The following is a 14249-nucleotide window of genomic DNA, read 5'->3' on the forward strand; positions in this document are numbered from 1 at the left end:
CCAATCGGAAATCGGTCGGAGCTTTCTCATATCATGGTCGAGTTGGCTGATCACGTGACCGTCACTGTGGTTCCCCTTGAAGCTACGTTACTACATGCTAAGGCCCGAAAAGGGCTCCTGAATATAAAATGAGCTATTATGAAGTGTGCTTGCTCCTCGGGGCAACGGGCGTCGGGAAAACATTGCTACTAAAACGACTCCTCAATATCCTTTTACCCATTTCAAATAATTAACCGAGATGCGAGTTTGAATATTTTGCGCACACCTTAGCAACAGCCCGCTAGTGACGCATGATTAGCACTGATAGTCGCGAATACGACTCGACCTGGAATTATCATTTGCTATTTGACGAACTCAACGTACTTCAACGTTGCTGCATTTGCTTTCTTAACGTTTTGTCCACAGCTCAGTTTGCGTGGCACTGTTGAAGTGGATAGCCCTCCGCATACTCTGACAACTGTAAATTACAAGTTAAAATCATGTCTACATTCATTACATTACAAACCCTATACAGGACTGTCTCAGAAAATTAGAATATTGTGATAAAGTTATTTATTTTCTGTAATGCTATTTAAAAAAAACAAAAATGTCATACATTCTGGATTCATTACAAATCAACTGAAATATCGCAAGCCTTTTACTATTTTAATATTGCTGATTATGGATTACAGCTTAAGAGAACTCAGAAATCCTATCTCAAAAAAATGAATATTTCCTCAGACCAAGTAAAAAAAAGATTTATAACAGCAAAACAAAATCAAACATTTGAAAATGTCCATTAATGCACTCAGTACTTGGTTGGGAATCCTTTTGCACATATTACTGCATCAATGCGGCGTGGCATGGAGGCAATCAGCCTGTGGCATTGCTGAAGAAGGATGCTTCAATAGCGGCCCTTAGCTCATTTGCATTGTTGGGTTAGGTGTTTTTCGACTTCTTCTTCACAATACCCCACAAATTCTCTATGGGGTTCAGGTCAGGGGAATTGGCAGGCCAATTGAGGACAGTAATGCCATGGTCAGTACACCATTTACTGGTGGTTTTGGCACTCTGGGCAGGTCATGCTGGAAAATGAAATCATCATCTCTATAGAGCTTTTCAGCAGACGTAAGCATGTAGTGCTCTAAAATCTCTTAGTACACAGCTGCATTTACTCTGGACTGGAAACACAGTGGACCAACACCAGCAGCTGACATGGCTCCCCAAACCATTGCTGACTGTGGGAACTTCACACTGGGTTTCAAGCAACTTGGATTTTGCTCCTCTCCAGCCTTTCTCCAGACTCCAGAATGTATGACGTTTTTGGTTTTCTAATTGCATTACAGAAAATAAAGAACTTCATCACAATATTCAAATTTTCTGAGACAGTACTGTATATGTTCGACTTATTCAACAAGAATTGTGTGAAGGCGATGGTCTTCACACATATAATCTTCTACACCAGGGGTCACCAACCTTTCTTAAACCGAGAGCTACTTCCTGGGTACTGATTAAGGCAAAGGGCTACCAGTTTGACTCACACTTCTGAAATAGCCAATTTGCTCAATTTGGCTTTCACTGTGTGTTATTATTGACATTTCCAGTTGACGTGTAAGTGTGATTTTAACAAGAATAGCAAAAATACAGTCAATCCTTGGTTTTTGACCACAGTCCGTTCCAGAAGGCGGTTCGACAAGCAAATTGGTCGATTTCCGAATTTATTTTTCCCATTACAAATAATGGAAGAATTTTGAATCCGTTTCAAGACAAAAAAGCCCCGCCTTTTTTAAGCATTTTTTCATGTGCGCATATTTTTCCGATCGCGCAACTGTAGCGCGTCGCCCACCACTCTACTGCACCGCGCTGGTCGCATTATTGTGACAGAGCCGTCGCTGAAATTTAGAAAAAGTCCTGATGTACTTTCCAAAATTTAAGTGGACCTCAGCGCGCAGGGAGCTTAATTTTGTCCGATCACGTAACTGCAGCGCACCGCCGAACGCGCAACAGGAGCGCGTCGCCGACAGCGCAACTGCACCACGCTGGTCGCATTATTGTGACAGAGCCGTCGCTAAAATTTAGAAAATAATTTTAAAGTCCTGATGTACTTTCCAAAATTTAAGTGGACCTCAGTACGCAGGGAGCTTAATTTGGTCCGATCGCGCAACCACAGTCAGTCGACATCCGGGCCGCGCGGTCGGGTTTTCTCGGGTTCTCCTGGCTCATCTCACGAGGTTCGACCTCCGAATTTTGTTCGACAACGGAAGCAAAAAAATCGCGAATTTTTTGTTCGAATTATTATTATTCACTTCTAATTTCTACTTACTTCAACCGATTCAACTCGTTCCAACTTTCAACTGTTCATCTTTTGCCGACCTATTCCACACCTTCCCACTTACCAAAAATTCCACATTTTCACATTTAAAATTTGCGCGAAATTTCACAAAATCTCCTTTTTCACTTATTATTTCTACATTTTTCAACCGATTCAACTCATTCCAAAGCATTTACATCAGGGGTCTCAAACTCCAGTCCTCGGGGGCCACATTCCTACATGTTGTCCAAGTTTCCCCTGTTAAACACACCTGATCCAAATGATCAGTTCATCCTCACGTTCTGCAGGAGCCTGATAATTGAATCAGGTGTGTTTAACGAGGGAAACTTAGAAAACGTAGGAATGCGGGCCCCGAGGACTGGAGTTGAGACCCCTGATTTACATCCTTCCAGTTTGAAATTCACATCATTCAGCACATTCAAATCACATTGGGGACATTCCCAAAATTGCCAATCTAAAACATTTTCACGTTTAAAATTTGCGCAAAATTTTGCAAAATTTCGCAAAATTTCATTTTTCACTTCTACCGTTTTTTTCCGTGTATAGTGCGCCCCCATGTATAGTACGCACCCCTAAAAATGGCATGCTTATGCTGGAAAAAAGCTTGTACCCATGTATAATACGCACCCAATTTTTATGAATTTTTTTTTTTTTTAAGTCCCAATGATCGTCACACACGCAGGGAGGCAATGGGTCCCATTTTTATAGTCTTTGGTATGGTCTTAACTAGGCTGGATGTAATTTGTTTTGTTGGCGTTGATTTCTCCGACTGCCCGTAAACGCACCACAGCGCTCCGTGCGCGCACGGGACAGCAAACGAGCAGGTGATCGAGCAAGCGTCTGATACGAGAGCATTGCGGTCGCATGGAGCGTGTTTGAAGTGAACAGCAGAGACGAAAGGAACAAGGCAAAGTGTTGTGAAATAAAATATTACCTGTAATACGGATTTAGGTAGAGAACTGAACTCTCACTCTTTATATAGCTGACGTGTCTTGCGCATCCGTTCTGCGCATCTGTAATGGCGGCCTCCGTATGATATCCGGTTTGCGTGTGTGCGCGTGTGCGTGTGTGCGCGTGTGTGCGAGAGCGAGAGAGAGCGAGAGAGAGAGCGCGAGAGAGAACTCTCAACCGTAGCACGCCGCCGACCGCCCAACTGCACCGCGCTGGTAGCATTATTGTGACAGAGCCGTCGCTGAAATTTAGAAGATATTTTTAAAGTCCTGATGTACTTTCTAAAATTTAAGTGGACCTCAGTGCGCACTGCGCAGGGAGCTTAATTTGGTGCGGTCGCGCAACCGCAGCGCGCCGGGCGCTCACTGTCGCATTGCTTAAAGAGCGCCTTTGTGTTTTAGGATGAACAGCAGAGACCAAAGGAACAAGGCAAAGTGTTGTGAAATAAAATTTTACCTGTAATACGCATTTTGTTATTTGCTAATTGAAACTGCTAATTAAACTGTGAATTGAAACTAATAGGAAGAAAACAACTCTCGCTCTTAACATAGCTGACGTGTCTTGCGCATCTGTTCTGCGCATCTGTAATGGCGGCCTCCGTATGACGTCCGGTCCGCGATGGAGATTAAAAACAAACAATATTTGACAATAACACACCATCAAGGATTGCACCATCGCATCAAACGATGTGTCGTCAATTATGAACTTTACTGACTAAGTGTGTTGGGCAGGATGGCTGAATGCGATGCGCGATTGACAACAAACAAGAAGAAAGGCGAGTTTTATTTCGGGGGAGATTTGTCATGTCTCGTCCCCAGTTTTGCTATGTGTCTAGGTTGCCATAGTTTCTGTTCGCGTCGCCCCTCTCTTCCTGTGTCACCTCAATCGATGTAACGTGTTTTGTATTTAAGTCCTGTCTGCCCCTCGCTCACCGTTGGATCATTGCATCTGTTACTGTCATTCTGTTCCTGTCTTTGGTAATGTCACCCTGTCTTTTTGTTCCACGACTTTGTCGGTCAGTCCTGTTGTTGGTTTTGTTGTACCATGACTTTCTTTAAAAAAAAAAATTAAAAAAAAAATTTTTTTAATTTCTTTTCTTTGTACCCATGTATAATACGCACCCCAGATTTTAGGACAATAAATTAGGCAAATTTCGCGCACTATACACGGAAAAAAACGGTAATTTCTACATTTTTCAAACGATTCAACTCGTTCCAACTTTCAACTGCTCATCTTTTGCCTACCTATTCCACACCTTCGCACTTTAAATTTTGAAATTCACACCAAATTTTCCAAAAATTTAGTTTTTCCCTTCTAATGTCTACATTTTTCAACCGACTACACCCATTCCAACTTCATTCACCTTATGCTTACCTTATTCACCCCCTTCACCCCCACTTCCACTATGCTAACACAATTCAACCCTTGACCCCCACGTCCAGTGTGGCGGCCATCAAAATTGACCCAGAAGTGCCCCCAATGAACCCAGAATGAACCGGAAGTTCCCCAAATCAAACCGGAGTGACCCTAAATGAACCGGAAGTCACCTCAGGTAAACCAGAAGTGACCCAAATAAACCAGAAGTTACCTTTTTAAACCGGAAGTGACCCCAAATAAACCGGAAGTGACCTCAGCTAAACCGGAAGTTACCTATATCAAACCGGAAGTGACCCAAATAAACCGGAAGTGATCCAAATAAACCAGAAGTGACCTTAGCTAAACCCGAAGTGCACTAATTTAAACTGGATGTTCCTCAAATAAACCGGAAGTGACCTTATTTTAACAAGGGGTCACACCAAAGACTATAAAAATGGGACCCATTGCCTCCCTGCTTGGCACTTAGCATTAAGGGTTGGAATTGGGGGGTTAGATCAAAGTCAAAGTCAGGTTTATTGTCAATCTCTCCACGTCACAACACACAAAGAGACCGAAATTACGTTTTCTCTATTCCACGGTGACGAGACATATTACACGATAGCAATACAAGTAAGCGACACAATATAAAAACAAGAAGGCAAAACTTCAAACAATAAATAGTAAGAGTGATGAATAAATAATAAATAAACAGATAACACAATAAATAAGAGGAGCAAAACGGAGCCAGCAAGCATAGCTCAAAAGTACAGGATGCTACGCAGAACAGGGAAGCGAGTTCAGGATCCTAACAGCCTGGAGTATGAAGCTGTTGTTGAGTCTGGTGGTGCGGGAGCGCAGGCTCCTGTACCTCTTCCGAGAGGGCAGAAGATCGAACAGAGTGAGCGGAATGACTCACATCACTCACAATCGCGGTCGCCTTGCCGGTGAGATGGGAGATGTAAATGTCTTTCAAGGAGGGGAGTGAAGCACCAATGATCTTACCAGCCGTGTTCACTATGCGCTGCAGGGCCTTCAAGTTGTAGTCAGTGCAGCTGCCACCCCAAACAGCAATACAGCTGGAGAGGACGCTCTCAATGGTGCCACGGTAAAACGTAGTCGTGACGGCCGGAGTTTCCGCAGGAAGTACAGGCGGAGCTGGGCCTTTTTTGCCAGTGATGCGGTGTTGGTGGACCAGGAGAGATCCTCACTGATGTGCACCCCCAGGAACATGGCGCTCCCCACTCTCTCCACCACAGCACCGTCGATGGTCAGCGCCAGGTGTTGGGTGTGACCCTTCCGGAAGTCAACAACAATCTCCTTGGTCTTGTCGACGTTCAGCAGGAGGTTGTTGTCCCTGCACCACGTGGCCAGAAGGTCAACCTCCAGCCTGTACTGAGTCTTGTCTCCCTTGGTGATGACACCCACCAGAGTCGTGTCGTCAGCAAACTTCACTACGCGGTTGTCGCTGTAGGTTGCAGCGCAGTCATGCGTCAGGAGGGTGAAGAGCAGCGGACTGAGCACGCAGCCTTGGGGGGCCCCCGTGCTCAGCGTGATGCTGGCGGAGATTTTGTCGCCCACACGTACCACCTGTGGCCTCTGACAGAGGAAGTCCAGTAGCCAGTTGCAGAGGTAGGTACTGAGGCCCAGCTTGTCAAGTTTGCTGATGAGACGTTGTGGCACAATGGTTTTGAAGGCAGAACTGAAGTCCACAAACAGCAATCTCACATACGAGTCCCTCCTCTCCAGGTGGGTGAGGGCCGAGTGGAGGGCAGAGCAGATGCCATCCTCAGAGGACCGCTTGGCTCGGTACGCAAACTGGAAGGGGTCAATGGTGGGGGGGAGAATGGAACGGATGTGCTCCATGACAAGTAATATCCAAATAATCCCCAAGTGCTGCACCGCTGCTGCTCCCCTCTCCCCTAGGGGATGGATCAAAATCACACGTGGATGGGTTAAATGCAGAGGACAAATTTCTCCACACCCAGATGTGTGTGTGACGATCATTGGGACAAGAAATAAAAGAAGTGCCCTAAATAAAACCAGAAGTCACCCAAATATAACTCTAACTCTTACAACTTTTGTCCGATTCAACCCGTTTCAACTTTTGAACTCCAAAGTGAACCTCTTGAACCTGTAGTTTTCGTTTTGTTCCAAATTTCAATTTTTTTTTTTAAATTCCCATACAATCTCTATGATGCATTCAACATTTGCTCTAACTTCTACATTTTTTAACCAATTCAACCCGTTCCAGCTTTCAACTGTTCACCTTTTTCTACCTATTCCACAACTTTCCACTTACCAAAAGTTCAAAATTTAAAATTTTTATATATACGCCAAATTCTCCAAAATTTCATTTTTCAACTCTAATTACTACATTTTTCAACCGATTCAACCTGTTCAAACTTTCAACTGTTCATCATTTTCCTACCTATTCCACAACTTCCCACTTACCAAATATTACAAATTTTCACCCCAAATTCTCCAAAATTGCATTTTACACTTCTATCTTCCACATTTCTCAAGTAATTCAACTCGTTTTAACATCATTCGGCATCATTCCACAAGAAGTTATTCAAAGTCTTCGCTTTCACACGCAATTTCTCCAGAAATTGCATTTTGTAGTTATTGTGTGAAGGCGATTCTACTCCATTCTCTATTATTATTATCATTCTATTTTATTCTCCTACTTCTTTGTCCTTCTTCTTCTTCCACATAATTCAACCGATTCACTCCATTCCACTTTTGACGTATTCCCAATATTGAGCGTTTCCATTTTTCTCGTTACGAAAATTATCCGTTTTCGCAGAATTCGCAAATATACATTCATTCTTAATGACACATTAAACATTTCACATTTACGTTGTTCCAATTTGAAATTCTTATCATTCAGCACATTCAAATCACATTTGGAAAGATTCTAGACCAGGGGTGGCCAACCCGCGGCTCGCGAGTTGCATGCGGCTCTTTGGCTGGTTTCATGCGGCTCTTTTACGTTCATATCAACATTTGTGTTTATTTTTTGTGCGTATTTGCTTCGCTTGAGTTCAATATGGTATTAAGGTCAAACGCGCATGCGCGTGAAGTGAAATCCCGCAAAGGAGGCGGGACAAACCCATTTGAGGAGTGTCAATTTCGCTCTCAAAATGCCAAGGAAAAAATGCACAGCTAAACGAATATATGACGATGAACACAGGGCAGAGCGATTGGTTTTGCTGGCTTTTTAATGAATGGCGACTGTGACTACGGGGGCCCATTAGGTCCAGAAGAGCTGACAAGACGCTAAGCCAGGGGTGGCCAACCCGGCCAAAATGGCAAGGAAAAAATGCACAGCTAAACGAATATATGACGATGACCACAGGACGTTTTTAACAGAGTTAAAGTTGTTTTTTGTTGGACGTAATGGCAAGCCATTCTGCCTGATATGTCGGACGTCATTAGCGCATTTAAAAGCTTCAAATGTTCAGCGCCACTTCAACTCACTTCATGCCAATATTGATAAGGACTTTGCAAAAGGGACTGAATTTCACAAGCACAAGTTTGGACACTTTGAAAAGCCAGGCAGAAAAATAGGTACAGTTTTTAAAAAAAATTACGAAGCACTCAGAGACTGTCACACTTGCTTTGTTTCAACTGGTTTGGAACATTGCATGGGCTAAAAAGCCATACAATGAAGTGGAGTTCATTAAAATATGCCTCAGTGACGTTATTGAAATCTTGTCTCCTGAAAACGACAAACTAAAACGAACGGTCTGTCCCGCCACACATAGTAAGTGTAACTTATTATGTTTTTGTTTGTGGAATTTGTTGAACTGATAGTTTGTCTGTGTGAGACAATGCACACAATGTTCATTGTTGAAAATGTGGTCTTTGGTCTGTGGTTTTAGTACTGTAGGAGTCAATTTGTCATTATCATGTTGGTGCATGACAAAATAATGTCACACAATAAATCTGGCTGAGCAGAGGGGTGTGTGTGTGTGTGTGTGTGCGCGTGTGTGTGTGTGCGTGTGTGGGGGGGTGTTCATGTGTGCTCATGTGTATGATGTTGCTCTTTGCGATGACACAGTAAAAAATGTGTCTCTTAGTCTCTGACTGGTTGGCCACCCCTGAGCTAAAGTCATGAGACGACCATACTGCTCTTTTCAATAATAGCATCCCTATTGTTCTGAAGTCAGGAGATGTAATCATGAAATGTCCTTGCTGTTTGAGAGACTATGCATTTATGTAAACTCCCCCCATTGTTGTTCCTCAATAAAAGGCACGACCAAACTGGAGGAAGGGCGCGAATCTCAGCCACACTTGCTGTGTGTCTGGTTTACGCCCTTCTGCAGAAGTTGTTTGCCATCGAAGACATCTCCTGCCTCTGTGAGATTCTTTTCAGATAAATGTTGTGAACCCAACAGTGTGGCCGCCATCTTGGATTGACCCAGAAATGCCCCAAAATCAACACAAAGTGAACCAGAAGTGCCCCAAAACAAACAGGAAGGGCCCCAAAATTAACAGGAAATGACCTAATATGACCAGGAAGTAAACTGGAAGTGCTCCAATTTTAACAGGAAGTGAACCGGAAGTGCCCCAAATCAGACCGGAAGTGACCTCAGCTAAACCGGAAGTGCACTGAATTAAACCGGAAGTGCCCCTAATAAACCAAAAGTGACCTTATTTCAACCAAAAATGCCCTAAATGAAACCACAAATGACCTAAATATGATATTTGCTCTAACTTTTACAGTTTTTGTCCGATTCAACCTGTTCCAACTTTTGAACTAAAGTGAACCTCTTGAACCTGTAGTTTTCGTTTTGTTCGCAATTTAAAAAAAAATCCCATTCATGGTCTTTGCCCTCACACGCAATTTCTCCAGAAATTGCATTTTCTAGTTTTATAAGCATTTTATTTTTTCTTATATATGGAAGACTTGTATTCTCTTCTACGCGCTATATTTTTTCACATTTGTTCACATTTTCGTTTTTAAAATGTTTATTAAAAAAGGACTTGCACTTTTGCTATATTAGACCTGCATTGATCATAATTACATTTAATTAAAAAATAATCCGCATAGTTGGCTATGTGGTGTCTCCTCAGGTGGGAACCAACCTGACGGACGTGATGCTGAGGCGAAAGAAGTTGACGGTGAGGGAGTTGGGAGGCTGCATGGGCCCAATCTGGTCCAGTTACTTCAACGATTGTTCGTCGGTCATAGTCAGTGCCGCCTCCCCTTACTGAAGCAAAAAAGCCGCTCCAAAACACAAGTCTATTTGATGCTTTGTGTGTGTGTAGTTTGTGGTGGACTCGTCCAATGTGGCTCAAGTGTCAGCATCGTGCATCCAGCTGCTGTCGGTGCTTTCTGCCGGGCCTCTACAAAACGCTTCTGTGCTTATCATCTTTAACAAGCGGTAAAAAGGCACACATGTTATACTGAACACACATATTAAGATCCATATTAAGGGCCCCAAAGATGTTTAACAATAATAACTTATGGAGGAACTCGGGGAGGTATATCATATTACTGGATGGATGCTTCAGGGAACAGGTGGTGCTTGGGACTTTATTTTCTTGCTTATCTTTGACAAATCATGTACCTGATGACAAAGGAGGCGGGGAGCTCCATCCGTCAATGAATTTGAACCGGAGTATGTATGTCGTCAATCATCAATGCAAGGCGCTCTTGTTGACAGGTCCGTGTGGTTCCACGTGGCCATTAAGTTAGCCAAACAGAAGGATTAAAAAATACAGGGAAGCAGCATGCCGGCTTGAAGTCAGGAGAACTAACCTGGCCGCTCCGTTCTTCTCTTGCTGCTTCCCCTCCAGGGACATGCCTTGCACCATAAGCCTGCCAGAGATCCGCTCCCTGTTCCGATTAGATGACGTGGCGGCCTGCGCTCCTCAGCCCATCGTCACGCTGGAAGCCAGCGCCCGTTCCGGGATGGGACTGCGGGAGGTGTTGGCCTGGATGGAATCCATCGCCGTCAAGTGACAGCCGGCAGGAAAAAGGACACTACTATTTATTTCATTTGGTCAATCAGGAGACCTTTTTGGGTGAACACAAGCATGAACATGGTGATGCGCTACAAATATTTAATGGAAGGCAGCCAGCCAGCCACAGATGGTGACAGGCAGAGCATGCTCTTGCACTGGATGGAAGAAGGCAAAAATTGTGCATCCATACTTTCTGACATTTTCCACCCTTTCTGCTTTCTAATGGGGCCTTGTAAAGCCACCGCTTTCTATACACATACAAAAAGGTGTATGGTTCAGGATGATCCTGTAGAGCAGTGGTCTCCAACTGGTACCGGTCCGTGGATCATTTGGTACCGGGTCGCACAAGAAAGTATAAATAACTTATTATTATTTCCGTTTCATTTATTTGAGTCTGAATCAATGTTCCCTCTAATTTTTCAAATGTCTGTGCAAACACACATGCTCCCTGTGCACACTGTGGACCATTGTGTGCAACACCAGATTAAATAAATAAATGAACAAACAAACAAACAAACAAATAAAATATTGTCAACGAGAACTTTAACATACACAGGGTCGGAATTTGTTTTGTGTGACAGCAAAAGACAGTCCGTCTTTTGCGCTCTCCCACAATAATGTACCGATCCCCTGTCCCATCTTGAGTCTTTGTACAATTCCAACAGCTTTCAAATGTCATTTCTGCTAAATGTGACGCTTGAGGTAGCCAAACTTCCATTCAGTCCATATTTTTCCCTCCGTAAACTCGCCCGCCACTTTGGCTTCACTGCATATTTTGCATAGTAGACCATTCTCACTCAAAAAAGAGAAAATCACAGCCAGCTTCACCGTTTGTTCTTTTATTTGCACACACTCCGACAACCATTCCATCTTAAAAGAACCGCGGCATCTCTTATTTACAGTACTTTGGGTTGACGAGTGGATGCGTCGCTGCTCGTTCGTTTTGCCATGATAAGGGGTTAGCTAACTTAACATTTGCATCTCTTGACTCCGCCGCAGTGTTGTTAGCTAGAAAACCTGCACGGGACGGATAGGCAGGACACATTTTCAGGCACTGTCAATGCTATGGTTGGCTATGTAGTAGGGGTGTAACGATACATCGATATACATCGATTAATCGATATAATGCTCTACGATTTATTGGCATCGATGCTAAACGTAAACATCGATTTATATCGCCGTGTTTAACTTCGGACATTAGACGCGACTTTATTTTGAAATCCAGTTCATTGTTGCTTGCTTCCTCTTTCCGGGAGCAGGGAGCAGTGCGCGGCATTGTGTTGTGAGCAGAGCAGGCACGTGAAAGGGGAGTCGACAACTAGTACGCGGCTCCTGGGCTGGTGCTATGGCTAGTGTCTAAAAAGACGAGGAAATTTGCTCCCCTTTAGGCTTCAAGTCATTCGTTTGGAAGCACTTTGGATTCCAAAGAAAAGATGGCTCAACCGACAAGACACGTGCAGTTTGTAAATCTTGCCATGCGGTGATCAAATATTCAGGGAGCACAAATCTCGCCGCACATTTAAAGAAAAAACACGACATCAAAGTTCAGTGTTAAAATAAGCACTTTGTATACTGCAATACTCTTGTAATTTCCTAAATAAAGAGTTTGCAGTACCTTGTTGATTTTGCGTATGAATTGTTATAAATCAGGATATTGTTCTATATTTTTATTAAAAAAAACAAAAATCGATTGTAGAGCACTATATCGCGATATATCGTGAATGAATCGCAGCAGGCTTTAAGATATCGGTAAATATCGTATCGTAGTTCTTTGTATCGATATTATATCGTATCGTGACAAGTTGTCGCCTCCCCTTTCACGTGCGTGGTCTGCTCACAACACAACAACGCCGGGCGCACTGCTCCCGGAAAAAGGAAGCAAGCAACAATGAACTGGATTTCAAAATAAAGTCGCGTCTAATGTCCGAGGTCAAACACGGCGATATAAATCGATGTTTACCTTTAGCATCGATGCCAATAAATCGTAGCGCATTATATCGATTAATCGATGTATCGTTACACCCCTAATTTTTATGTATTTATCCGCCACACCTTTTTTTTCCCCGCCACACCTTAAAAGTTGGTGGAGGCACCACATCCACTCGGTGCTAAGATCGGCTCCCTGACACTTTTGAAGACGTCACGCTATACGATTGGCTGAGAAAATAGTACAGTGACGTTTAAGTATGTGGTTGGTCTGTTTTGCGGAAATCGAATTGTTGTTCAACCACGGGCGATTTTTGCGAAGAAAACTTCTAAAAACAATGTGCAGTCGTTCATTATTTGATTTTATTTGTATTTTAGAATTGTTTTAGAAGTTTTCTTTGCAAAAATCGTGAGGTCGGTGAAAATATTGTCTGACAAAAATCCAGTCCGTGGCACTAAAAAAGTGCCTTAATTTTATTTCAAGATGGCGGCGCGTGCACACGGAGCGACCTCTCTCTGTCCCAACGGAACGGTGTTTTGTTAATTTAAAAAGTGTTTGTCCGACAGTTTTACGTGTTCGTCTCGTCTTACTACGTCGTGCTACAAGTACAGCAGGCAGTTTCTACTAGACATCGGCAAAAGCGAGTTTTGCAGCATTCTGCAGGGCTCGAAGCTTATTTTTTGCCCAAGTTGCCCTCGGGCAAGTTGGAGAAAATTTTACTTGCCCGAAACAAAATTTTACTTGCCCGAATTTTTTTGGAGTGGATTTTTACTTGCCCGACACGGAAACAAGCTCTGCTGGTGCGCAGGCGCAGAAGAGCCAGGGACGGGTGAGGGAGCATGCATTTAATTACGAAGCGCTTTGCCGTTATCAATGTATTGCAGACTTACACGAGAAACTAACCGCTCCCTAGAAAACAAAATGTCGGACCAGAAGCGGCAGAAGTTGCGAGAAATTATGCACAAAATCGTCTTTTTACAGCTTGAAAACATGGTATTATGGCAGGGCAAGTTCGGGCAAGTGAGGAAAAATTCTACTTGCCCGTCTGCCATCGCTACTTGCCCCGGGCAATCGGGCAATCGTTAGTTTCGAGCCCTGTAATCTGAACTTTGAAACAGACACATTTAAGGAACTCTGACTACTACACCGGACTCGCCTGCTACTCCTCCCCCGGATAGAAAGCGTCGGAAGCGGTGTGCGAGGAGGCAGAGGAGGGGCAAGCGCGGAGGGGTCCGGGCCAGGCTAGCGGCCAACCCAACTTGCCCCGCCATACCTTCCATTCTTCTGGCGAATTTCCGATCGCTGGACAATCAAAATGGATTACATATGACTGCTGAGATTTACGAACCGGACAGTGAGTAACTGCTGTGTGCTCGTGTTCACTGAGACTTGATTAAATGTCAACATTCCAGACTCTGCTGTACGTGTATTTTTATGCAAATAAGCTTTATGTAAATGATGCAGGTGTATGTCTATTATTTTGCAAATGAGCCCTATGCAAATGATGCAGGTGTATGTCTATTGTTTTCCACTTTGGATTCCAAAGAAAAGATGGCTCAACGGACAATTAAAATTATTGTAAATAAGTCAAGTCAAGTTTATTTGTATAGCCCTAAATCACAAGCAGTCTCAAAGGGGTTCACATAGACAGAAATTGACAATTATTCTCAAAGCATCCCCTGATCTTAAGCTCCCAAAAGGGCAAGGAAAAACTTAAAAACCCCTACTGGG

General features: G+C 43.5%; 1 protein-coding gene and 1 long non-coding RNA gene across 9 annotated transcripts in view; one reads left to right on the top strand and one right to left on the bottom strand.

Annotated features, from left to right (window-relative positions):
* LOC133170255 (uncharacterized) overlaps positions 1–14249 on the bottom strand; it is a 107231-nt gene that overhangs the window by 8913 nt on the left and 84069 nt on the right. The gene's annotated exons all lie outside the window — the stretch shown is intronic.
* arl16 (ADP-ribosylation factor-like 16) lies at positions 27–11138 on the top strand. Of its 8 annotated transcripts, none has more exons than XM_061303021.1 (6): positions 1312–5992; positions 6090–6247; positions 6365–6424; positions 9698–9814; positions 9893–10008; positions 10424–11138. In XM_061303021.1, the coding sequence occupies exons 4-6, from the start codon at positions 9722–9724 to the stop codon at positions 10587–10589; spliced, it is 375 nt and encodes a 124-aa protein (XP_061159005.1). In that variant the 5' UTR covers positions 1312–5992; positions 6090–6247; positions 6365–6424; positions 9698–9721; the 3' UTR covers positions 10590–11138. The 8 variants fall into 8 exon arrangements, with proteins under 8 accessions (XP_061159001.1, XP_061159006.1, XP_061159008.1 ...); XM_061303020.1 differs by having other exon boundaries at positions 1312–5562; positions 5646–6247; XM_061303017.1 differs by lacking the exons at positions 1312–5992; positions 6090–6247; positions 6365–6424 and adding exons at positions 27–204; positions 404–459.

The sequence above is a fragment of the Syngnathus typhle genome, linkage group LG17 (genome assembly GCF_033458585.1).
Source record: "Syngnathus typhle isolate RoL2023-S1 ecotype Sweden linkage group LG17, RoL_Styp_1.0, whole genome shotgun sequence".
NCBI classification, from domain to species: Eukaryota; Metazoa; Chordata; class Actinopteri; order Syngnathiformes; family Syngnathidae; genus Syngnathus; species Syngnathus typhle.